This window comes from Acartia tonsa, chromosome 9, assembly GCF_053477335.1.
Source record: "Acartia tonsa isolate MP-2025a chromosome 9, ASM5347733v1, whole genome shotgun sequence".
Classification (NCBI taxonomy): Eukaryota; Metazoa; Arthropoda; class Copepoda; order Calanoida; family Acartiidae; genus Acartia; species Acartia tonsa.
In genome coordinates this window covers 7,146,425-7,171,947 of record NC_137268.1, presented here as the reverse complement: position 1 = coordinate 7,171,947, position 25,523 = coordinate 7,146,425, and the positions used below count along the sequence as shown (strand labels likewise).

The window sequence follows — 25,523 nt, the reverse complement described above, 5'->3', positions numbered from 1 at the left end:
GTCTAACCTGACCTGACCTGACAAAAAAAAATATACCGCCCACCCTCCCCCCATTTTTTTATTTTATCTTAAAAAGAGATGAGTGAGATATTAGTACTTGACAGGGTAAAAAAAAATAAATTTAGTTAATTTGTGTGGGTTTGATATTAACAAAGGATTTGATTAATTATACAAAAACACTAAAAGAGTTAAAAATGGATGGAATGGTACATTTAATATTTTTGGAAAACATATTTTTAACAAAACAAGTATTAATCTTTATGATTTTTTTAAAGATATTAATACTATGCTATAAATGAGTATTTGGTAGGCTAAAAACCGGTCCTAATCCTGTGGATATAAATCGGTTTCGAAGCCATACTGGAAAAGACCATGTTACCTTCTCTAGTCTACCATGTATGTTTTCAGCTATACACGTGTATGCACCAAATATATTGTGATGAGTCACCTAAAAACAACGTTAATCATTATTATACTACAAAAAATAATTTTAGTAGGTAGCAAGTCTACTTTATAATTTCACTTTGCATGTCTGTACGTCAGTCCGTAACGCTATGGAAGAAATTTGATTTTAAGCTTTACACAGTGTCTCAAAAAATCAAATGTTTAGCGTCATAAAAATGAGGGATGAGAGGAGAAATGGGAAAGGAAAACTAAAAAAAAAGAGATGGAATTTTATGACGTCACACGGCTGATATTTTGAGACACTCTGTAAAGCTTCGATTTTTTCAACTAATATTGAAGATAGATAGCTGAATTTTTAAGTAAAGGTTCATATGACATATGTGCATCTATTCTTTACATTGCTTTGTTCGTCTGTCTATCGGTCATGCTTTAAAAGTCATAAAGCTTATTTTTGGAAGGTTTCTTGTTTTTTTGTATATTCTTTATAAGAACTGAATATCTACTGTATAACCCATTTGTCGTTTGTTTTTATAAATATCAGAAAAACAAACAATTTTCTACATTTTCCTTACTTTTTTGTTGTTGAAAAATTGTGTGCAATTTTCACAAATGAAAGGTTTAGATTTGTTCTCACAATAAACTGGATGGATGGACCATTTTCAATTTGTTGCATCATACGCCATACAAAACAACTAAATTTTTGTTTTAGCAGAAAAAGATAAATAGGCTCCTTTGAAGAAACCTGTCATCAATAGTTTTAGTCCTATTAGGAGCATCTTTAACTTTGTCCGTACCTTGGTTGCAATATTCTTTATTCTTGTTCGACTCGAAGTTTTGGATTATAAAACAAATCTATAGTTAGCTAAGCACAGAAATTTTGGATCATGTAAAAAAAAAACGAAGTAGCGGGTTTCGTCGTTTTTTCACAACAGCTTTTGATAGGTTAGGGTATTATTAGTAATCATTAGATAAATAATAAGGATTGTCCCACAGGGATAGGAAGATGGCCTTGCATGGTTAAAGCCACCCGCAGGGGCTAGAAATAGCAGAAAAGTTACTGTGAAAATACAAAGAAACCCGCTACTTCATTGTTTTTTCCATTATCCAAAATTTCTTTGCTTCGCTAATTATATATTTTTTTGTGTCATTGCCTGAACTGTATGTCCAAGTGAAAGCTCCAACAATTGATAACTTTTATTTGTTTAGTGTATTGGTAAAGTTGGCTAAGTACATCCACACATCATATTTAGTTTTTTTTTTAGGATAAATGGATATAGAATACGTGGATATTGACAAAAAAAACTTTTAAAATGTAGGTTTTTACCAACCGACTGCGTTCCTCTGTCTTCAAAGGGATAGGAAGGGAACAAAAAAGTAGCCTAAAACCATCCATATAGGCTTAAATGTAAAAAGTCAAATAGTATAAAACCATTCTTGGACCTATGAGAAGCTGCCCTAAAATGGAGAATACAATCGGTTTAGTAGCCAAAGAAATCTTAAGCTACATATATTGATCATGTTACTTTACATGTTAAGATAAATAGTTGAAAACACATTTTTTTTATAATAAAAGATATTTGTGATGAAGTTAATTACATCATCTCTGTTGAATTAAATTAGTTATTATGCTACCAAAGTTTTTATAAAAAGTCTGGGTTACTATAAAATTGATGTTTCAGGAATAAACAATGATGGAAAATATCGAATATTTATTTTTAATTTTTTCACTTATTGGTTTAAAAACTTTGAAAGACAAATCCATAGGTCGCAGTCGGCCTTCAAAAAATGGCAATAAAGATCGTTTTTTTGGACGGCCATCACGGCCAAGAATTTGGGGGAAAAAATTGTGCAAAATAGCAATGATGGATAATGGCCCAGGGTATCCGGGCATATGTGTTCCTAACCGATGTGCCGCACGGTCTGGCCGCACTGGCCCGCCAAACATCCGCAAAAACGTCGTTTTTTTTTTTACAATTTTGCGACATTTGACGGCGGCTGCCGGCCTAACGGCCGAACCGTCCGACTCCAGCTGCCCACCTGCTTAACTGGCTTGGGATGGACTACAAAAAAGTTGGAATACACGTGGCTGCGCCATAGACACACGCCGCGGTTATTAGTTGGAACTTATTATGCCTAAACTTTTCCACCAATAACGTTAATCCATGTAAAATGGGGATTTTGTTCTCACAAAAGGTTTTAATAATTTTAGAAATTTAGAAAATATTTTGGTTCATGTTCATACTGTAGGACGCCTTTACTTTACTTCGCTCCCCAGCTCTATTCCTAATTTTCTGTTGATTCCCCTTCTAGCTACGGGAGAACCCATTGTGAATAGATCAATATAATGTATTATGCCTTTTTATAGTTGTTGTGCCATTTTATTATGTTTGTCCAATCAGTTATACATCTGCCGCTCCCTCCCTGGCTCAGGGAGGGGATCAGCTTTGTATGACAACCAATTCAATATGATATCCTTTACTATGTAATTCTTATTCTCATATGTGTAATCTTAATCCCTGTGTTATTATACTATGTTGTGAACCATTAGTATTAGTGCTGCCCTTTGACAAACATCCAAACTGAAATTACCGTTAGTTATAGTTATCGACAGATCAGCAAAGCTGACCTGCAAGTCGTGGTTATAAGTCTGTCTGTCTACCGAGCTCGTGATCACGAATTCCCAGGGGCTACAGCGGTGACACTCCCACAACACGATTTTATTTTAAATGAACTAACTTGTTTGTTTTGAAAGTTTTTGAGACCTTTTTTATACTTAGTAATCGACAGCAATCGCAATGACTAGCTAACATCTTTGCACAGAAGTAAATTTGAGAAGAAAAAAATGAAAATTATAAATGACCTATCCATAATTCCTTGGTTGTTAGGTAAATTTTGCAATTATGCAGTTTACTAAATTCTTGAAACTTGATACTTTTAGTTTAAACTTTAAATATTTTCTAAACTAATTGTTATTTGAATATCAACTATTTTAGGTTATGACGTAATAAAAGGGTATAAAAATGTCATAGATAAAGGGGGTATAGTCCCTTTCGTGGCAACGCCTCTTAAGGGGCGTTTCGTCGTATTTTCACAGTAGCTTTTCCCCTATTGCTAGCCCCTGCGGGGCTAATTGCCTAACCCTGCGTGGCAATCACATAACCTAACCTAATCAAAAGCTAATGTGAAAATACGACGAAACGCCCCTTAAGAGGCGTTGCCACGAAAGAAACTATAACCGAAAAAAGTTAGTATTAAATATATTGAAGCATTTAGCATTCTAGCATCTAGAAGCTGGGGGTTGGCTTTCGAAAGAGTTAGGAGAGGGGAAAGAAATATCAATAATATATGTGGCTGTATATAGTGGCCTAGCAAAATTGGGATAGCTGTCACTGCTTTTGGCCTACCTAGTCTCTGTACGTCAGGAAATACCCAATACCTCATCTTTTTTCTAGAGGGTTTCTTTCTCCCTTCCCTTTCTCTAGCCCTCTACTATAACGTCAATAGAATAGGTAGTCCAAAAACTGTGACATCTATCCCCATTTTCCTAGGGCGCTAAACACAGAAAAAAAGATTAAGAGAGCAAAGCTCTTCTCTAATCAACTTCTCACCTGGAGAACAAGTGTAGATTTATGTTCAGTATTGTATATCTCCCCTTGGGTCACAGGGTTGTTTTGAGCGTCCAACCAACTAAAAAGAAAACATTATTTATTCGAATACAATAAATTTTCCTATTTTCAAAATTAAATTATCATTCTTAGAAATATCAGCCAGTATTTACCGAAAAATTGGTTTGTTTTAATGAGAATTTTCCACGGAAAATAAAAAAATCCTAATATTAATCTCTGTTTTGGGGTGATTCGAAAATTCGAAAAGCCATAAGGCGGACATTCACTTGAAGAGCATCTCCGCTGCTACCCAAAACTAACTAAGAATACATTATTTATGTTGTTTCTTAATTAAGAATTCAATTACACCGAGTACTTGTTAGTCCCAATAGGGTCTGACCTCTAGCTTGTAGCAGAGATAAGGGATAGGATTAGAGGTATAAAGGCAGGTTTTGGGCTATTTTGATACTTCACCCCTCCCCCCCCCCAAAAAAAAATAACCCCTTACTTTTGTTTTAACAAAAAAATAATAATACTCTAAGCTAAGCTAAGCGATAACTTTTTAAAAATGAAATACATTAAATATTTAATATTAATTTGGAGTTTAGATTCAATTCTATTATTTTAATTTAGTGGATTACATATTGTAAGTCAAATAACAAAATGTTTTAAATTATATTTTAAGGATTTACTTCAAAATTATTTATTATGAAATATATTGAATTTAAGAAATTAATCTAAAATATTAAATAAAAAGAAAAGCTGCGCCTAAAACACAGTTGAATATAGAAATGTTAAAATTTGATTTTGAGGCAAATGTTTGAACAAATATAGATTTATGAATTTAATATAAAGTGATCAAACAAAGCAACAACTCATAACTTTTATTAATAGATTTCATTACATTTAAATCTAGTTTAAGAAATGTTTAAACGACAGTTTTTTAAGCACATTATTAAATAGATAGTTGGAGAGCATTATTGCAATTATGGCAATCCGCCAGGGATCGAAAGGGATAAGACAATGGTTTATAAAATGATGTACATACACAATGATGTTACACAAAATTACCCATATCTGTATATTATAATTAGTGGTCTAAACGTTTGTACACTCAACCGAATGAACCAACCAATTAAATTCAGTAAAAGTCCCCAAAGTTGTCTAGCCATCGAATAAATAAATGTTATTATCAAACTTTGGGGACTAGTTTAAAAAACAGCCCAATGTCCCCATCCTTTCTGTGTAGCTTCCAATTTTGTTAATTTATAGAATTTGTAGGTTTATATGAATGTAGATTATGTTATATTCTGTGCTGTTATTTGTAACATCAAAGGTATAAATATGCTGTATCATAATATTATATTTACATCAGGATAAAAAAAAGAAAAACTAAATCTACGTAATAATGGCTTTTTCTGGAAAACATTCTTTGGTTTAGAAAACTGAGTTTTTTAATAGAAACATTTATTTCAAAAAACAACAATTAGTATTTTTTATTTAATAATAAAGCGTGGTGACTAATTTACACTTGGAAACTATTGTATACCTGAAAACCGGAGGGGGTTGTGCCTCAGCCTGGCAGGTAAGGTTGGCCCTGCCAGTCACGAATCCGTAGAACTGGCCTGTGTTGGTATCCAGCCATTCAGGACTCTCTGAAAAAAGAAAACATATGAAAATTTCACGCTACTACAAAGTAACATATGTATATGTTTGTTTGTTCGTTAAAATCGCACTAACCTCTGAACCAAATGAGTTTTTAATTATAAGTAAGCAAAGGTTCCAGTATTTTTTTTTCAAATTTAAGTCTTGGATGCTTTTAGTATATTTATCTGCTATTTCATTTCCTCCCCTTCGAATATAGAGAGCATAGAAGCTAGGAAGACAGTCGCTAGTGAATCCATAAGTTTGCAGGGTTGAGATATTTTTTTAAATTTTATGTTAATGCATGATTTAGAGATTTGTAAAAATGAAAAAGTGCTTATTTGAAATAGAGAGATAGCAAATGCATAAATAAGTTTTTGTTTGAATGCAACATGAATGCAATGGCAGTAGATAGATATATAATAAAGGGTTAATAGGTAGATAGATAGAGCTGAAATTAAGATAGATAGATAAACAGATATTCAGTGTAAGTGCAATGCAAGATTGCATGGTACCAAAACAGGAAGTGTCATGAATTGGTTTTATTAACTTGGCCTATTTTCTCATTATCTCCAGGGATCTAAAGGGATAAGACAATGGTAAAACATTTTATGTTCATCCCCAATGATGATAAACAAAATTACCCCTTCTATAAAATTGACACTCAAATAATTGAACCAACCAATCAAAATTTAATAAAAGTTCCTAGGGTCATTAAGCAAATGAATAAGAAAATGTTATTTTGGGGACTAGTGTAATAAACAGCCCAATGTCCCCTCCCTCTCTAATTCTGTCTCTATTTAACTATGCATTACTTTCTAACTCTTATATTAAAGTGTCAGGTATGACAATAATTTTGTAGAATCTTTTCTAGAATTGTGGATCTTTTTTTTATAAATATGGCGTCTTAGGTGTTTTAATTACGTTTTATTTTTAATTTAATACTTTTCACTATAGAATAAAAAAATATCAATCAAAATAAAACTTATATGTATTCAGAGCTTCAATAATATACTCATTAGCATAAGAAAGGTTTCAGGGCTAAACCAAATCTATTTAAAGACAACCGCAATTTTTTAGTGGGGTTGGGGAGGATGATTGAAAATTTGTGAAATAATAGATATATAGATTTCATGCTGCAATAATAGATAGATAGATATTTAGTGGTGCAATAATAGATAGATAGATATTCAGGGTATAATAACCCCCTCTAATTTTTACGGAGGGGTAAAAATCCCTTTTTTGGTGATAGAAATGTAATAAAATTCTTTAACTATTGTAATAATTAAATTTTATTTTGATAGAGTTTAGAGGTTTTGAAGGTGAAATCCCAGTTCATTACTAGATATACTGGAAGCTTTACATTGGTCCTAATTGTCCTATGCCATTTATTCTCGAGGAAGTTCGTTTGAGCCTTAAACCCCATTTTAAAAATTAATGCGCATTTTATAAAAGAAATCTTTTTTGCTTAGATCTAAATTTGAATTCAGAGTTAAAACAAGAGTAGCTAAATCCATATATATGTGTCAACAGGACTCAATTAAAATTATTTTAATAATGATTAAGACTTTCAGAAAAAATAAATATTCAAAATTTTCGGGTATAGTTCTTTCCACGACATTAGGTAATTGGCCCCGCAGGGTTAGAGCCCCCCGCAGGGGCTAGAAATAGGAGAAAAGCTACTGTGAAAAATACGAAGAATCGCCCCTTATGGAGGGATGTCGTGGAAAGGACTATACCCATCTTTTCTAGTAACTTTAAGGACAAACTCATAACAGGCAAGTACTAGACGAACCTACACACTTTAACTTTAGAAAAGAATCATTTTAAAAAGAGCGGAAATAATGCTTACGATTGCATTATCGAATAAAATTTTGCATTCAAAAATCTGTTCTAAGAAAATATTGTTTTTTTTTCATTCAGCAGTTTTTCGCATTCAATAAAGGCTTTTAAAAGATTTTAGTGGTGCAGCTACTTTTTAATTAGTTTCGTCTGCTGATTCTTGTTATCAAAGATCATCCAGTATATACAACTCACACCGTCCGTCAGTACGTCAGTCCTGCTTTAAAATATATTTATATATGACTTATTACTAAACATTTGTTCTACAACTCATTGTTATCGTTTTTCTATCCATATTTTTGTGTGTGTCGTGCTTCTTATGGATTTTGTCATCTTTGTTATATATATTTTTCTTTATTTAAGTTATGAATGTGGCATAGTAACTCTACATTAAATACCAGAAAGTCCGTACAAAGTCTCGACAAATCTCTTTGTTTATTTTCTTTACGCGGTACCTTCGGCTTTGGGAGCTCTTTATTAGATAACGAAATAAAACATATAGCGAATAAAACTATACCTTTATCGATTAAGCTTTTTTTATTGACATTAGATTTGTTTCAAATGTGTATCATTGAAACTAAACATAAACAAATTTTAACTACTCTACAATTATGATGATATATCCATTATATTTCTCATTTAACAAATGAGTTAACAAAAAGTGTTCATAGCTTTTCATTTCTTTAAGAATGCTTAAATAGACTTTTTGAGTATGAACACTAGAGAGAGGAAGCAAATAATTTTCTATATATTTTTGCAAATCAATTTCTAGCACATGGGATGGGATATTGTTTATTTTATATTGCCTTTTTCCATAGCTGCTATATCACTTGCTTCTTTATAAACAAAAGTAAAATTAACAAGTATTAATTGGCCTTGGAGCTAAAAAATAATGTAGACCTTAAACTTAATGCACAAATTTATATAATACGTTTGTTGGGTTAAGCATATTTTTTTGCGGTGAGGATATAATTTAAATGTATAGAAATATAATTTCTGGAAATAAATACCTTGAGATTCCTCAGTACTAACATAAAGACAGACATACTTACATACATAATTTAACTTTTATATAAGGATTAGCAGCTACGGCCCTAGAGGCACAAATGGGAGAATGTGGGGAATGGGGTGAAGCCGACCATCCACTTTCAAGTGGGGTTGGTATATCTTCTCCAGAGATGAGGTCTTTATGAAAGTGTAGGGGTATCTTACCCAAAATAAATATAAACCTTTCCTAGACCTAACGGCTTAGCGGTTAGCAAGATCCTTCGCTACTCATAATATAGATAATATGATAATCTTATCATCCTGGCCTTGGTTGGTTGCAAAAAGTAATAAAAATGGTAAAAAAAACACAACAATAAATGCATTTATATAAATATAACTCATATCAAGTCAATATTTGATACAAAAATGTTCATATAAATAGGAAAATAAATTATGTCACATTTATTTTGACATAAAACCAACAAATGCAATGTCGTTTCACGTTAAATTAAGGTTTTATTGTTAATATGATCATTTTGAAGCGTATTTCAACAAGGATGACAACATCCATAAAAGCGAAGCACTGAAACGGTAGGACAAACGGATAATAATACTTGTATAGTATAAGAACTAAATAATCAGAATATAAATGTATAAGTGTCGAAGCAAAATTGTAAGTAAATTTGTTGAAAAACTGCTTTATACAGGATAATGTTTATGGACATACTTACATTTTTTGGACTTGATTAAAGAGTTGCTTCGCTTATATTATTATACTTTGTTGTCCCAGGAATCAATATACCAAAAATCAGATCAATCGGATGACTAGATCACATAAAAATTTGTTGTTAAAAAAGTAAAAAAAATCAACATGTTAAAAATGAACGTACGGACATTCTGGTAATGATTATAGAGTTGCTACGCTTTCTAAATCGTACCTAGCTACTAAAGGAATCATCATGCAAAGTTTGAAATCGATAGGACAATTCTAACATGCCTAAATTAATGGAAAGAGCTATCTCTCTATGACGAACGGACGGACGTACGGACCGACCGACCCTAATTATAGAAAAGCTTCGCTTTTGAAAAGAAAAAAAATAGGTGGGGCGATTTCTCCTGGGAGGGTTGTGGTATCCTCCTCCAAATAAGTTATAAACCTTACCAAGACCTATGAGAAGCTACATTGTAAAGAAGAACCATATCAGTTTAGTGGCAAGATCCTTTGTTATTCACAGACAGACATCATATTACTTTATTATAGAGATAAATGATTGAAAATTTTTAATAGGTTTAAATGAAATTAACTTTGGTATTCAATATTTCTTTTTATATATTAGTTCACTTTTGAACAGAAAATAGAAACCTTATCTATTACATCTGGAATACTAGCTGCTATGCCTCTATGTACATTGTACATAGTGCTAAAAATAAAATAAAAATATGCATAATATCTATAAAAGACTTCCCTGAAAAGGAGAACACAAAATTTTAGTAGTTAGTAAGACATAAAGTGAATAAACTGACAGTTATTCATAAAATAGGATTTAGATATTTCATATGATACAATAATCCTTGTTTAATTTCACATTTATGAATTTGCTATGAATTGTAACTTCATAAAAGGTTTGAAATAAATTTCATGCATGGAAAAATTTTGCAATAATTTTTTGCAAGATACCCAATAGATAGCAAGTGTTTTTATCATCCAGCAAAAATATCCAGGGTAGGGCCACCAAACGATCGAACAATCCAATACCCTATATACTATTTAACAGCTATGTACCCCTTTATAGCACGACTTTTTACTGTAGTTCCTTATTATGTTTATTATAGAGATGCGCCTCTTTATGGGCTAAGCAGTTCTACAACTATTATTTTTGATAGTATTGCAGTATTTTAATTAATTTTTAACGTGTTTTGTATGAAGTGGTATGTTATAAATAAATTTTAATAAAGATAATTTTCAGTGTAATTTGCAGTCTTGTAGGAACATATCTGATTTTGTAGTTTATTGGATGTGCTCTAAGAATTTGCTGAACTAGAGAGAATATATCAGGGCTCGGCAGCTGCGCGTAAGCCGCGTGTAATCCTCTATGAAATCTTCATTTCATAACTTCAATATTAAGCTAGATGGATAAACAAGGTCCGAAACAGATAATCCATCTTTTCAGATTTTTTCTAGTTGCACTCAAGCATGTTTTAATATGAGGCTTATGCGCGGTTGCCGAGGCCTGAAAGATATTCTTCAATTTTATAATATTAAGGAATATTATAAAAACAAGGATGACAACATCCATAAGTAGCGAAGCACAAAAAATCGTGGATGGAAATACGTAAAAGTAGATTTAAAGTGTATTTATTAAAAACAAGAATAGATTTATTGGAGAAAATAAACACGAAACCTTGTTTTATTTTTAATGATGACGACGGTCAAAGTAGATTACATAAAAGATTCTCATAACAATGGGAAAAATTATTTTGATACTGATATCCCAAAAAAGTTTGAAAATTGGACCAAAAACACCAAATATATGGGAAAATGTGTAAAACATATAAAAATAGCCAAAAACCTGATAAAAGCCAGTCTGACCGTTGTTTTCTTTAAACGACGGGAAATTTAATTTTGATATCTATAACTGAAAAAAGTTTGAAAATCAGACCATAAACACTGAAAATATGGAGAATAATGTTAAAAAATACAAAAATAGCCTAAAACCTGCAAACAGGCAGTCTGGCCGTCATGGTTGTTTTCTTTTAACGACGGGAAATTTAATTCTTATATCTATAACTGAAAAAATTTTGAAAATTGGACCATAAACACTGAAGATATGGTGGAAATGTAAAAGAATTACAAAAATAGCCTAAAACCTGCAAAATAGCAGTTTGGCCGTCTTGATTGTTTACTGTAAACGACAGGAAATTTAATTTTGATATCAATAACTGAAAAAAATTTAAAATCAGACCATAAACACTGAAGATATGGAGAAAAATGTGAAAAATACAAAAATAGCCTAAAACCTGCCAAAAAGCGGTCCGACCGCCCTTGATGTTTTATAGTTAATTGTGCTCCTTAATAATGGGAATGTCGTCAAAAAATTTCAGCTGTCTATCTTTAATAGGAGCCGAGAAAATCACGTTTCCCCTATTCTGTCTCATGACGGACGGACGGACAGACGGACGGACATTGTGAATTATAGAGTAGCTTCGCTACTAAAAACACAGATTATAAAACAGGTTTTAAATTTGTCTTACTAAATTGCTTATTATTAAAAAGGGTTTGATTAATTTTCAAACAATTATTATCACTGTTTGTAAAAGTATAAACTTTAAAAAAATCCATCTATCTATGAATCCATCCATCTATGTTTTCATTTATCTATGTATCTGTATCCATTATCTATGTATTTGTCTATCTGTCTATCAATATGTATATGTAAAAGGTCCTGGTAGAGTATATATTTTCTAAGAAGATGGAAACTGTAATCAATCTATCTATCTATTTATCTGTCTATCTATCCATCTATCTATCTGTCTATCTATGTATCAATATATATATGTAAAAGGTCCTATTTAGAGTATATATTTTCTAAGAAGATGGAATCTATAATCAATCTATCTATCAATGTATCTATCTATCTGTCTATCTATCTATCTATCTGTCTATCTATCTATCTATCTATCTATCTGTATATCTGTACATTTTATCTATTATCTATCTATTCAACTATATATAGATAATTATATATCTATATATGTATTAATCAATCTATCTATCTTTTTATCTATCTATGTATCAATTTATATGTAAAAGGTCCTAGGTAGAGTATATATTTTCTAAGAAGATGGAATCTATAATCAATCTATCTATCAATGTATCTATCTATCTGTCTATCTATCTATCTATCTGTCTATCTATCTATCTATCTATCTATCTGTATATCTGTATATTTGTCTATCTATCTATCTATCTATCTATTTATCTATATATCTATCTATCTATCTATCTATCTATTTATCTATCTATCTATCTATCTATCTATCTATCTATCTATCTATCTATCTATCTATCTATCTATCTATCTATCTATTTATCTATCTATCTATCTGTCTATCTGTCTATCTGTCTATCTGTCTATCAATATATATATATGTAAAAGGTCCTAGCTAGAGTATATATTTTCTAAGAAGGTGGAAACTATAATTGGAAAAGTTTAACAGCCCTTCTCTCTCTTTCTCTAATAGGACACTCATTATGTTTGCCTTTTTTAGTATAGAAGCTACTCTATAATTTACATAAAAATCTTTATTCTTCTTCTTATCTAGGAGTCTCTTTAAATATTCAAAGTGCAAAGACTTATATTTCTTAACATCTCAATTGGAACTGGCGACTATTTATTTAGAGAAACAATTGTATTCCATGAAAAAAATTATAAGAATATATATTGTTTTCTATTTATCTTATTATTCTATGCAAGTTTGATTTTATTTTGCTATTATCAAATAATTACTAAATATACATTGATTTACGAGTTTTATGAATGTAATCTAATTTTAAAATCAACCAAAAATAAGGAAGCTATATTTGATTTTTAAAACATTAAAGTAAAATAATAGAAGGGGAATAAGCTATATGTAACTCTACACGATTAAATATTGGGTCATTGAAATCAGCTAATAGTGTCGGAAATATAAACACAGCCAAGTCCTAAAAATAGAACAGAAAACAGTTTTCTAACAGACGAAAAGGGTCTTCACTACTTGGGCAAGGTAGTTGTCTTTTAAGATTTATTTTAATGTAAAATTTTCAGTCTCGTAGTATCCCATGAAGAAATGTATTTTGAAATGGAATCTCGGGGCTTCAGTTTTTCTACCAACGATACAAATTATATACTTTGTAGTCAAATGGATGGATGGGCGATAGATAGATATATATACAAAATCCTTATTTAAAAGAAACAGATTTTCTATCTACTGAAGGATCTTACTAACCACAGGACCGATATGATTCTCCTTTGAGTAAAGGTGTTGGGAAGTTTTACAGATATTTTGAGGAAGGGTATCTCCCATCTCCCAAGTGGTTATTGGACCTGACGTTAAAGTGTCATGGACAGCATCCTCGCCCGTATTTGTTAAAGTAATAAAATTGGGGTAAGATTTAATTAGCTTCCTTTGTCTTATTCCTCTATTATTGTATGCCAGTGTGCAAATTTATTCATAACTTAGTCACATGCAAAATATTTTTTAGAATGAACAACAACAACTGTCCTAAATATTAATCAACTTATTTGCATATTGCACAATGGGAATTTGCATTAAAATTCACAAAACAAGAAAATTATTTTGTGATTGTAGATGTATACAACTTTGAGGACCCAAGAAATTGCAGAAAACTTTTAGAAAACACCACAGTTTTGTGAAGTTATTTTCAAAAGTCTTAGAACCAATGAGGTTGCATTATAGGGTCATTAATTAAAGGGGGGTACAGCGATTTAAGTCTTGCCCCTTCCATTCTTTAACTTTAATGTAGCGAAGGAACAACAAGCTTACAATATCTGAATTTTAAATTGTTAACTAACATTTATTTAAGAATAGTAAAAGATAAATTATTAGCATTGCTTTTTGAAAAGGCACATTTTATAGATTATATATGAAAGGGATAAGATAATGACCGATATATTGATGTAAAACACATTGATGATACAAAATTACCCCTTATGTAGATTAATGGTTGAAACGATTGTACACTCAACTTAATTCACCATCCAATTAAAATTCAATAAAGTCCCCAAAATTGTTTAGCCAAAAAAATAAGAGAGCTTTATCATAAAATTTTGTGAACAAGTGTAATAAACAGCCCAATGTCCAATCACTCCCTGGGTTTACAGAAAATAAAAATTTACTTACGCTCTATTTTCAAATCTATGATAAAATCTTTGAAATCTTGGAATAGAACACTCTCACTTTCATCTGTATCTCTCACTGTCTGTACAGCCTAGATAGAGAATTATATAGACAGATAGATACATATATAGATACATAGATAGATACATAGATACATGATGAAAGATAGATATATAGATAGATACATAGATAAATAGATAGGTAATTCTATGATAAAATCTTTGTAATCTTGGAATAGTACACTCTCACTTTCATCTGTATACATAGTTAGATACATAGATAGTTAGATGGATAGATATTTAGATAGATAGACAGATGGATAGATATATAAATCTGTGATAAAATATTTGAAATCTTGGAATAGAACACTCTCACTTTCATCTGTATCTCTTACTGTCTGTACAGCCTAGATAGATAGTTAGATGGATAGATATTTAGATGGATAGACAGATGGATAGATATATAAATCTGTGATAAAATATTTGAAATCTTGTAAGAGTACACTCTTACTTTCATCTGTATCTCTTACTGTCTGTACAGCTTAGATGGGGTGGAATTTGATCCACTGACAAGAGTTCTAGGATTTATTGTAACCGGTTCCTACCCCATCCCTTATCCTCTACCCCACTTTCGCCTTCATTACAAAATTCTTCCATCCAAACTTAACAACGCTACTCAATAATATAGCTCACCAAATTTATACATAAGCTGACGTTAAAATGGGATATACATATCATTCATTATGAAAATAATATATCCAAGTGCGTCTGTCGATAAAAAGAGAAAGACGCAATCGCTCATTTAGCTCTTTATTTTTAATTTTTTAAGTTTAAAAATATCGTTTTCGACTATTCCTTGGCCAATTTAGGCTTTTAATTATATCCTGGCCGAGACAAATTTAGATCCGTTGACTAATCAAAAATCGGTTCAGTTAGAGGGATACCCAACGTCTCATTTTATTGCTGCCTTATAACTACGTTGCAATTATATACAAAACCATAAATTGAATTTAACAAAAGGAGTATACTACACATTTAAATCACGCCCCCACCGCGTGGTTTAGTTTGACATTATTTTGTTAACAACCCCTAGATGGATATATAATATACATGGATATTATAACATAGAAAAATTTTTCATCAGGAAAGATTTGTAACTATTTTGAAGGAGGGTCCTTAAAATTAAATGTCCCTCCTTCCCCCCCCCCCCCCCCCCCCATTTCCTCCGATTACTCGGGGCGTACATTAGATAGAAAGATAGTTAGGCCTATGTATGGATAGAAAGCTATTTATATATTGTTTTATGAGTTAATTTAACTATCAAAATAATTTAGTTACACCAAAGGTTAATTAGGACATTAAACAAAGGTTTTGAAATAAAAATATAACTCACCTTACACATATATCTTCCCTCGTCACTTTTCTCAACATTTCTAAAAATGACAAAAAAATTAGATGTTTTTTTAATGGATATAAAATACGTGGATAAATTGATAAGGGAAAATTTGTCGTCAATTTATGATTTAGGTCGCTAAAATAGACATCATTTAATGGTCAGTTCGTTTATTCAGTAAAAAGAAAGGGTGTGTGGTATGGGCAGGTTGGTTGGAAGATATCTTTATTTTAGCCAGCTGCAGGTATCACTTTATTAGAGCAAATAAAAATCTTGTGCAACATCCAACATCTGCCTTTCTTTAATAATTCTATTCGAGAGCATTACCGATAAACCTACGTACAATGATATTTATAGGGGAGACGTGCATTAGTCATTAAAGTTTTTACAAAAAAAATCAGACTTCTCTCTTAAAATACAGAAGAACGAAACACATTTTTCCAGTATTAAATTGAATGACCGTAATTGCATTAAAAACAGAACTGACGGACTAGGTAGATTATGTATTAGATGCTAATTAATATAGGGAAAATTCAGAGAAATTTCCATACGTCTATTTTAAATACAACACGAGAAAGTCACGTTTCAAACTAAATGAAGGTAACAGACGGACGTACGGACATAGAGGTATTATTATAGAATTATAGAGTAGCTTCGCCAATAAAAACAGTAAAAGACATGTTAATTAATTAATTCTTTCAAGTTTAAAATTAAAACAAATTAAAAAGTTTTTGTATAGTAAACATCAAATTAAAACTTTACTTGAGAAACTTATTATTTCAAGATGTCTAAAAGTACATAACACTTAAAATATACTTTAAAACCTAAAATTAATATTGTAATTAATATTTATTTATCTGATTTTAGACAACGATGCATAATGTAAATAGCGACGTTTCTCTACATTCAAGTCCTGATAATGTAAGTATGTCGTTTACATATTATTTTAAGTAGACTTATCGTCAAAATACAAATTACTCAAAGCGAATTAATTTAAATAAATTCCTACCTTATAAGAAGATCAGTACCATCCATAACGTATTTGGCACTCTTATCTTCCTTACCAAGATTATTCCTAAAAAATATATACATAAATATACAACAAGGATGATAACTTCCATAAGTAACAAAGCTCAACAATTATTAATGGATATCAGGATTTTCTTAAGTAGGAGTCGAGAAAATCACAAAAGCTTGAAAATCTAGAAATCGAACTAGCACCCCAATTAACAGGCAGAAAGACAAAACAAAGTATAGATTAGATGGGCATATGTTATAGGAATCTTCACTAAAAATTTCTGGTGTCTATCTTGAACAGGAGCCGAGGAAATCACGTTTTCCCCATAGTGTTACGTACAGACAAAGTGAACTGTAGAGTAGCTTCGCTACGAAAAAGAAAAACAAGTGTGATAGGTAGATAAATATAAATATATACGAATATTGAGTGATATGGCTATAATTCTTTTTGATTTTACTATTTTTCATTAATCAAATTTGAAATAGCCCAAAAAAAGTAAGCTTTTAAACCAATATGGTTTCAGCTATAATCAAGGACAACAGCAGGGAGGGGACAGTGGAAGATAAAATAATCTTTCCTCCAATTACAACTAACAAAAAGAGTCAAGTTGTAAATTGAAAGTGTTAGAAGAAAATTCTATCCACTTTAACAAACGCAGGATTTACTGTTTAACCCTTTACAGTCGGGCCTCCTGCCGCACCTTAATCGGTCGGGGAGGGGGGGGGGGGGGGACATTTTATAAGTCTAAGTCAATTTTCGCTTCCTTCACCCTTTTATTTAACAACCTTTTAGGTCTTTTTTTAAATTAAAAATTTCAAACGGCTGTAATTTTCTTATTTTTGAAGCTAGAAGAACAATTTTTTTTCCAGAAAATGTTTATCTTTATGTAAATTTTACATTATAAATATCAAAATATAAATTTCAGCGGCCGCAGCTGTACTTGCCAGCTGCCAGCCGCCGCAGTCGGCGGGAAAACGGCGGAGGATCTTTATGAAATTTTAATACGTTTTGTAAACATGTAAGAAAAGCTTAAGTTTAATATTTGAAGACTTTAAGTCAAAAATTGCGGCCACAGGAGCCTTTTAAAGATTTCTGGAGACCTGGAGGATCAGGACCTGCAGGATCATACCTGTAACCTGAAAGTGACTTGAACACCTATATTTCATATAAGGATGTACTACTGTAGGATACTTTAGTATTTTGGTATGATAAAATGCTTTGTTTTAGTAAAAAAAAAATATTTTTGCTCTTTACCTGGATGACCCTGCCAGCCTTGCTGGCATCCTGTGCCCGCCAGGATGGAGATATTCAAAAAATTCCAACTCTCAGTTATGTGTCATACCCATACTTAAAAAGTCACGCAGTTTGGGCTCTTTATCTTTCACACACAGAAAATGAGATAGAAAAAAACTGGAGGGGGGGGGGGGGCGTTCAATGCTCCCCCTCCCCCCGACCGTTAAGGGTTAAGAGGTAGATCGAAAAATCTAACCAGGTTTTATTAAAATAGGACAATTCTAAAGAAAAGAAGCTATGCTTACCTAATATTTTTTCCTTTAACTTTCCATGTGGTAGTGGGATATGGAAAGCCTGATATACTACACTTCAATCTATAGTTTTCTGCCCCCAACTGAAAAAAGAATAAAATAATTGATGTTTATAGGCTGCTAAAATTCTTATGTTATACAGTTAAATCTGAAAAAAGTATTGATTGGCTTTACAACTTCGGGGACTCTTACTGAATTTTGATTGGTTGGTTCATTACGTTGAGTGTACAAACAACTAATTGTAGTCTACAATACTTTGGTATGTACATCAATTAATCGGCCATTGTCTTATCCCTTTAGATCCCTGAGTTTCCTGCTACCAACTGAAATGAAAAGCCTATTGCACAGCTCAAATGAGTAAATAAGTTTAATTTAAATATGCGTCAATTTACATTAGAATCTTTGTTTAATTATTGTTAAAATAAGAAATTTTATCTGCTAATTTTAAATATTGTTGAAATTTTGATCACAACATTTTAAAATAAATCTTTTAGTTCAAATATTAGAAAAGAAAATTTTCTTTATTGTGTAATAAAGCTATAAAAAGAAAACAATTTTGTCTCTTTTATTTTGTAAGTAAATTACCAAAACCATTTATAAGATTTTATCAAAGGGAAATAAAATTTGGATGTCCTTCAATTTTGCAAATTAGAAAAAGCTATTTTTCAGACCATCACATCATTTTTAAGAATGACGTATTCTGTGGTTTATTTATTAATCGGCGTTTTTTTCAAATCTAAAATAGAGAACAACTATTTTAGGTTAGGTTAGGTTATAGGCTAGGTAGCCGAGCGCTGCGGCTAGGCAGGCAAGGGGGCCGAGCGCTGCTTCCCTGTTTTTTTTTACATTAAACATTGAGACATTGCTGTGCTATTCTTATGTTAGCTATATATGTAGTTTAATTTTGTTAGAATTATATGAACAGTCAAACTATTTTTTAGACAATTTAAAATTAGAGAGAAATAAAGCTATTATAAAACAGCTGACTGACTGACAAACGCAGACTCTGTTACTTGTATAAAAGGATTTGTGGAGCTCAAGCTTACATAACAAAAAAGGCAATATCTAAAATTAGCAAAGCCTTTAATACCTTTAATAGCATCACAATTTCCTAATATAAGTACTTTAAGCTTTACAGACGCCTGAAGTTGGCTGGCCATGGAATAAATGCTCCATTGACATCTATTAACGACCAGGTTCATTAGATTTCCTCCTTTAGACGGCCGTACGGACAAAGTAAGCAATAAATTAGCTCTGCAACTTTTTAAAAAAAGCAGTGACCGGTCGACATTTCCCAAGTTTAGAAAATTTTTTTTTTATTTTAAATATATATGTATATTATATGTGTCTCTAGAAAGAGCTATTATTCTTGTTTCTTATCGTAATCTCTTTTCTGGGGAATTAAACTTAATTTACACAATTTTATATTCATTTTATTTCGTGTCTTTTCTAAATTTCATTTTTAAATTCTCTAATACAAAACTGCTGAATCGATATGGTTCTTTTTATTTACAACACAGCCCTCATAGGTCCTTGGAAGATTTATGACTATTTTGTGGGAGGTTACCACGACAATCCAAAATAAATTTCCCCTAGAAAAACTGACCGTTAACCCCCCCCCCCTACAAAAAATGATGAAGCAAACTTTTTATACCTGGACCATTTGAATTTTGGGCGTGTCCTTGAAATCCAGGGATTGAACCACCACAAGGTCAAAATGTTTGGAGGATCCTTCCTGGGAACAGCTGTACCTGCCCTGGTCCTGCGGCTCCAACCATCTAGAAATATAGATAGATAAATAAATATTAAATAGATAGATACATAGATAGATAAATAGATAGATAAATAAATAGATAAATAAATGGATAGATTGAATGTTTTGGTCAATCTTCCAGGGAACAGCTGTACCTACCCTGGTCCCGAGGCTCTAGCCACTTAGAAATATAGATAGATAGATATATGGAGATGTTTGGTGGATCCTTCCTGGGAACAACTGTACCTCCCCTAGCCCTGCGGTTCCAACCATCCAGAAATATAGGTAGATATATAAATAGATAGATAGGTAGATAGATTGGATAACTAGGTAGATAGATAAAACGATAGATCTAAAGATCTAAAGAAAGATAGATTGATAAAAGAATAGGAAATAGAGATAAATAATTTGATAGATAGTTACATTGTAAATAAAAAGATAGGAAGGCAAATTTAGAGAAAGTAATACGGTAGATAGATAGATTTACTTTTCTATATTAAAAATATGTAGACTGAAAAGTAGATATAGATAGATAGGTGGATAGAAAGAAAAGTAACTCTTAACTCATCATTTATAAACTTTTATTAAACCATTACAGTTGGCTAAACTCATTATACATTATATATTTTACTTAAAGAGTTAATGAGAGAAAAGTTTTTAACTGTGTCTGTCTGGCTATAAATCTACCTTTATCCCTATCTCTAACAAGTATGTCAATTTTAGGGCCATGATATAGCAATTCTTTAAAATCTTTTACATTCTTTTTTTTTAAAGGGAGGGTGGCAGGTGATTTTTAAAAAAATGCATTAGATTACCTCCCTTAAACCGTTGAAACACTTTTCATTTTACCCCCTCCAAAAAAGCTTAGACTTCAATGCTTAGCACAGTAACCTCTAACCCACGTTTTACTTATCAACCTAATGATAACATATATTAAGCTTCCCTGGGAAAGAAAAGCAAATAGAACATCTGAACTTATTCATTGATTATATACTAGCGGCTTCGCCCCTAAATGCCTCTAGAGGCCCTTTAGGACTGGGGGATTGAAAGTTGCAACTGCCCTTTTTAAATTTTGGGTTTAAATTTTTTTTAGGGGTTATATATCCTAGGAGGGTGGTGGCAACCACCCCCAAAAAATTTAAAACAATTTTGGTTCGCCGATTACTGAGACAGACAGACAGACAAAGATTATGTTACTTCTATACGTCTAACCGTGAATCTATCTATCTATCTGCTAATTTTAATTCTGTCACAGAGTAAGTTTGATGAAAATTCATGTAGGGGAACTAAGTCAATCTACCAACCTCCCACTAGAGTATGAAGCCCACAGTTGAAAAAATATAGAAATAGAAAAGGCCTTCTTTAAAATATCATGAAAAATAAAAAAAAATGACAAAAAGTAGCACAACAACATCGATTCATATATAGACAGACAAACAAACATAATACTACTTTGTAAATAAACCTCAAATTACTGCATAGGATGACTGAAAATTATTTTTTGCGGCTTTTAGCTGAAAAAAAATATAAGATCCGATGAAAATAGGCTAAGACATTCCATACTGAGCTGGATCTTTAAATCATTTCAATGGTGATCTAAACCACCCCGTGCGAAATTTCAGCCAATCACAGCGGCGAATTTTTAGAATGCGCCGCTGTGATTGGCTGAAATTTCGCGCGGGGTGGTTTAGATCACCATTGAAATGGTTTAAAGATCCAGCTCTGATAACGTAGTCTGGATCTTTCCAAATCTCAGCCTCAAAAAAATGCGTTACAAATATTATAACTTTTGAAGACCATTATTTTTTTTTAATTGCTGGACCGTACAAATGACGAGAAAGTATTAACAAAATTTAAATTGATGGAAGAAGTATAATCTATATGTCTTTTTTCAATTTTTTCAATATACTTTTCTAAGAACATAAAATCTACACTGTGTTCTCCTTCCTACTTTAAGGTAGCTCTGGTAGTCTAACTTTGTAATGTATAATTCTGTTTAAGAAAAAGTTTACATCTCTTATAACTTTAATTACAACTTTTCATTAGTTCAACTAAAGAACACAAAGTTAACAAAGTTAGACAGCTTTTCGCAGATATTAAAATCAGTTTTGTTAGCCCTGAAGGGCCGAAAGCCCGAGCCCCAAAAGCTGGTATTCATTTTGATATTCGTAGATAATTGTCTGTAATAAGATGCTTTACATTTTTTTTAGTATGGCTGAGAACCGGTTCTTATTTCTAGAATATTAAATTTTGCTAACACTTATGTAAAAGCAAAGTATGTAATAGTTATAGTTGGAACACAAATGTATTTAAAGGTATGAAATTGGAAAGTTAGGCATGTGACATTCATGTAGTAGAAAAAGAATGTCTTAATTCTTTCTATGATGATTACTGATATTTAAAAAGGCTATGCAGTCAAAGCATTGGATGTTATATATTCTTATAATCAAAATTAAAATATTTTCTCGAGGATAGTTAAATATTTTATACTCATCATTTCGCATAGTTTTTGAAGGGTTTTAAGTTAATTTAAGTCACTTTGAACTTACCAAAGCGTTCGATATTAAAATGTTTTCCCGGTAGGTCTTTCGACTGCAGTGCTCAAGGCGCAGTTTTTGGTCTGTTTAAACAGATTAAGTTGTTTATTTTAAGAAAGCTTCTTATTGGTCCAAGAATGGTTTCAGGCTATTTTATTGTGAAATCAAATTCATTTGTTGGTTTTAAGCCATTTTTCACCTGGATGGTAGTGGCTGGTTATCTTTAGACCACAAGTCTGATGCCAATATAATTGTGTAAAGAATCCATAAGGGAGGGGAAATTGGATTGTTTATTACACTATTCCCAAAGGTTTATAATAACGTAATTCTTATTCATTTAAACCACTAGTTGTAGTCTACTTAATGGGTATTTTTTGTATTAACATTTGGGATAAACATAAATTTATCGGCTATTGTCTTATCCCTTTAGATCCCTGGCAAAGAATATGGGTTGCAAAACTTTAGCTGGAGTATTGTATTAACAAACAATAATATCTGGGTTAAGCCTTCTTTTTATCTATCTTTCTTTCTCTTTCAGGTAAAGCTTTTCTATCTATTGAGTGTCCTTCCGACCGTATGCTAGCGTGTTGTAATTTTCTAAATTATTGGACTATAAAAGTTTCTTTATCAGTACCCGCAGAATCAGTACACAACAAACAAAGGCTAAGCGGAGTTAGTGCATTGCAGATATAGGCCCCGTAGGGTTAGGCGACATCCGCAGGCAAAGAGAAAAACATCCCTAACTTATTTTTAACTCATATTAAAAATAAGGTAAGGGGGTATTGGTATAGTGCTCAACACACACTTTGTGTGAAACAGGGGCGTCCAAGTTTTTTTTTCTTAGGGGGGGGGGTATAAAATTTTTAAAGGGGGGGGGTAATTATTTTTACCCCTCCAAAAAATTTTTACCCAGAGGGTAAAATTTGCTTGGGGGGGGTAATTACCCCTCCTGAAATCTGTTATCAGCTGCCTACGGCACCCCCAAAATCGTTTGGGGGGGGGGGGGGGTAATCGCCCTATTACACCCCTCCCTTGGACGTCTATGGTGTGAAAGTTCGATTTATTCTGGTTATTTTGGTGTCAAAATATGACATTTGTGATTTCTAAGAAAATCATTCATAATGTCACAAGAACAAAATAATAAGTACATCTATACTATTCTGATATTAAAATAATACAGGCTTTGTAACTGTGTAATAATTTATTGTATTTCGCATTTATGAATATAAATGATGCTATCCTTGTTAAATGAATTTCTCATTATAACTATACATATATATATATATAACATAACCAAGAATAATATCTAGGTTAAGCTTTTTTTTTATCTATCTCTATTCCACTACTTTTTTTTTATCTATATTAATTATCTATACTTTTCTATATATTAACCATAGTTATATTTATGTTTAGGCTCTTGATCCATATTTTTTCTTGTATATATATATATATATATATATATATATATATATATATATATTTATTTATTTATATATCATCAGGAATGACAACATCCATAAATAGCGCAGTATAGATATATTAAACCATTTAAGATAAAGAGTAGATACTTAACGATATTAGTAATAATCTTCAAAAAAAATAAAAAAAATAAAGCACATTTCCCCCCGTAAAAGAAGCAGTATTGACAGACAAACAGACCAAGGACAAAAAAGTGAGCTATATAATAGCTTCGCTATAACTAAAGAAAAAAGATAAGGCTCCTGTCAATACTTTTTTGTTGCAGTTCTAGGATTTGTAACATTTGTACAGCAGAACCTAACCATGAATTATCTGCTATCAGGGGCCGTAATTCAGCCCCCCCCCCCCAATTTTATTTAAATTTATTTCGCTTGTTTGCTATACCTCATTCCTGGCCATGATTTAGCAAATTAATTAGATTCGAAATTGCTACAAATTTCTTTGTGGCGTAATGTTGGCGTAACACTTGTTTCGTGGCGTAACTAAAGGGAAGTAGGTAAGAAACGGGGAAAAAAGGAAGTGGGCGTTGGGATAAATATTCACTTAAAATTGTTTGTCGGAATCCTGGTCCCTTGTCCCTGTCTACTACTATATATATGGGTGGAAACTTATATACCTGAAGACCAGATCTATTCCCCCAGTGGAGGATGGCTCTAAATGAACTCTATCCGCAGTAGCAGCTGAGATGTGACCCTTGTCTGACCGCCACACCACGTTCCTTTCCAGTCCAGATACTCCCCTAAAATATATTTAAATTAACCACTAGACCGATTGGTTTCCTTTAGAGTGAAGCTATTCATCTAAACCAGAAAAGGTTTATTTTTTTAAAGAAGGATATTGACTTTCTCTTAAGAGAAATCGCCACTGGAAAAAATTCTTCCCCCTCCTTCTTCTAAACAATTTTTCTCTTTTTCTTCTTAAAACAAAAATTGAAAGTGCAGGAACGTTAACTCCTCTTCCCATAGAGGCCTCTATGGGCGAAGCCACTAGTTTCCTATTTATAGTAACTGAGTTTAGCTTAAGATCTAGCTAATTACTGGAATAATATGGTTCTCCCTTCTTCTTCTAGATCCAGAAAAGTAGAGGATAAAAATAATCTTAAATTTTCTGATCAATTTTAATTATCCTCTATCCAATGCTAAATCGTACGTCAATTATAATGTATAATCTAATAAAGTTTAGAGTTGCTATGCTCATAAAATTTTAATATGCAAATTGCCCTGAAGAATAATATATAAGATGATGAAAAGTGTGTATGTTGATAAATGGGTTAATTAAATTGCTGCGGTTTTTTTTCAACAACAAAATTTTCGCATGTGCAAAATAAAGACAATAGAGTTATTACTTTTTAAGTAATTTTTCTCCTTTTTTTCATAATATCAAGGATAAAAATGCATAAGTAGAACAACATTAACA

General features: G+C 31.8%; 1 protein-coding gene across 1 annotated transcript in view; it reads right to left on the bottom strand.

The window, feature by feature from the left end:
- LOC145328102 (limbic system-associated membrane protein-like) overlaps nucleotides 1-25,523 on the bottom strand; it is a 49,086-nt gene that overhangs the window by 8,846 nt on the left and 14,717 nt on the right. The window contains exons 4-12 of the mRNA XM_080171674.1: nucleotides 24,724-24,846; nucleotides 19,993-20,116; nucleotides 18,333-18,421; nucleotides 16,786-16,851; nucleotides 15,777-15,816; nucleotides 14,388-14,475; nucleotides 5,560-5,665; nucleotides 4,014-4,092; nucleotides 380-448 (exon numbers count right to left, since the gene is read on the bottom strand). Of these exons, the coding sequence (XP_080027800.1) occupies nucleotides 380-448; nucleotides 4,014-4,092; nucleotides 5,560-5,665; nucleotides 14,388-14,475; nucleotides 15,777-15,816; nucleotides 16,786-16,851; nucleotides 18,333-18,421; nucleotides 19,993-20,116; nucleotides 24,724-24,846 (784 nt within the window). The remainder of the gene's footprint in view (nucleotides 1-379; nucleotides 449-4,013; nucleotides 4,093-5,559; nucleotides 5,666-14,387; nucleotides 14,476-15,776; nucleotides 15,817-16,785; nucleotides 16,852-18,332; nucleotides 18,422-19,992; nucleotides 20,117-24,723; nucleotides 24,847-25,523) is intronic.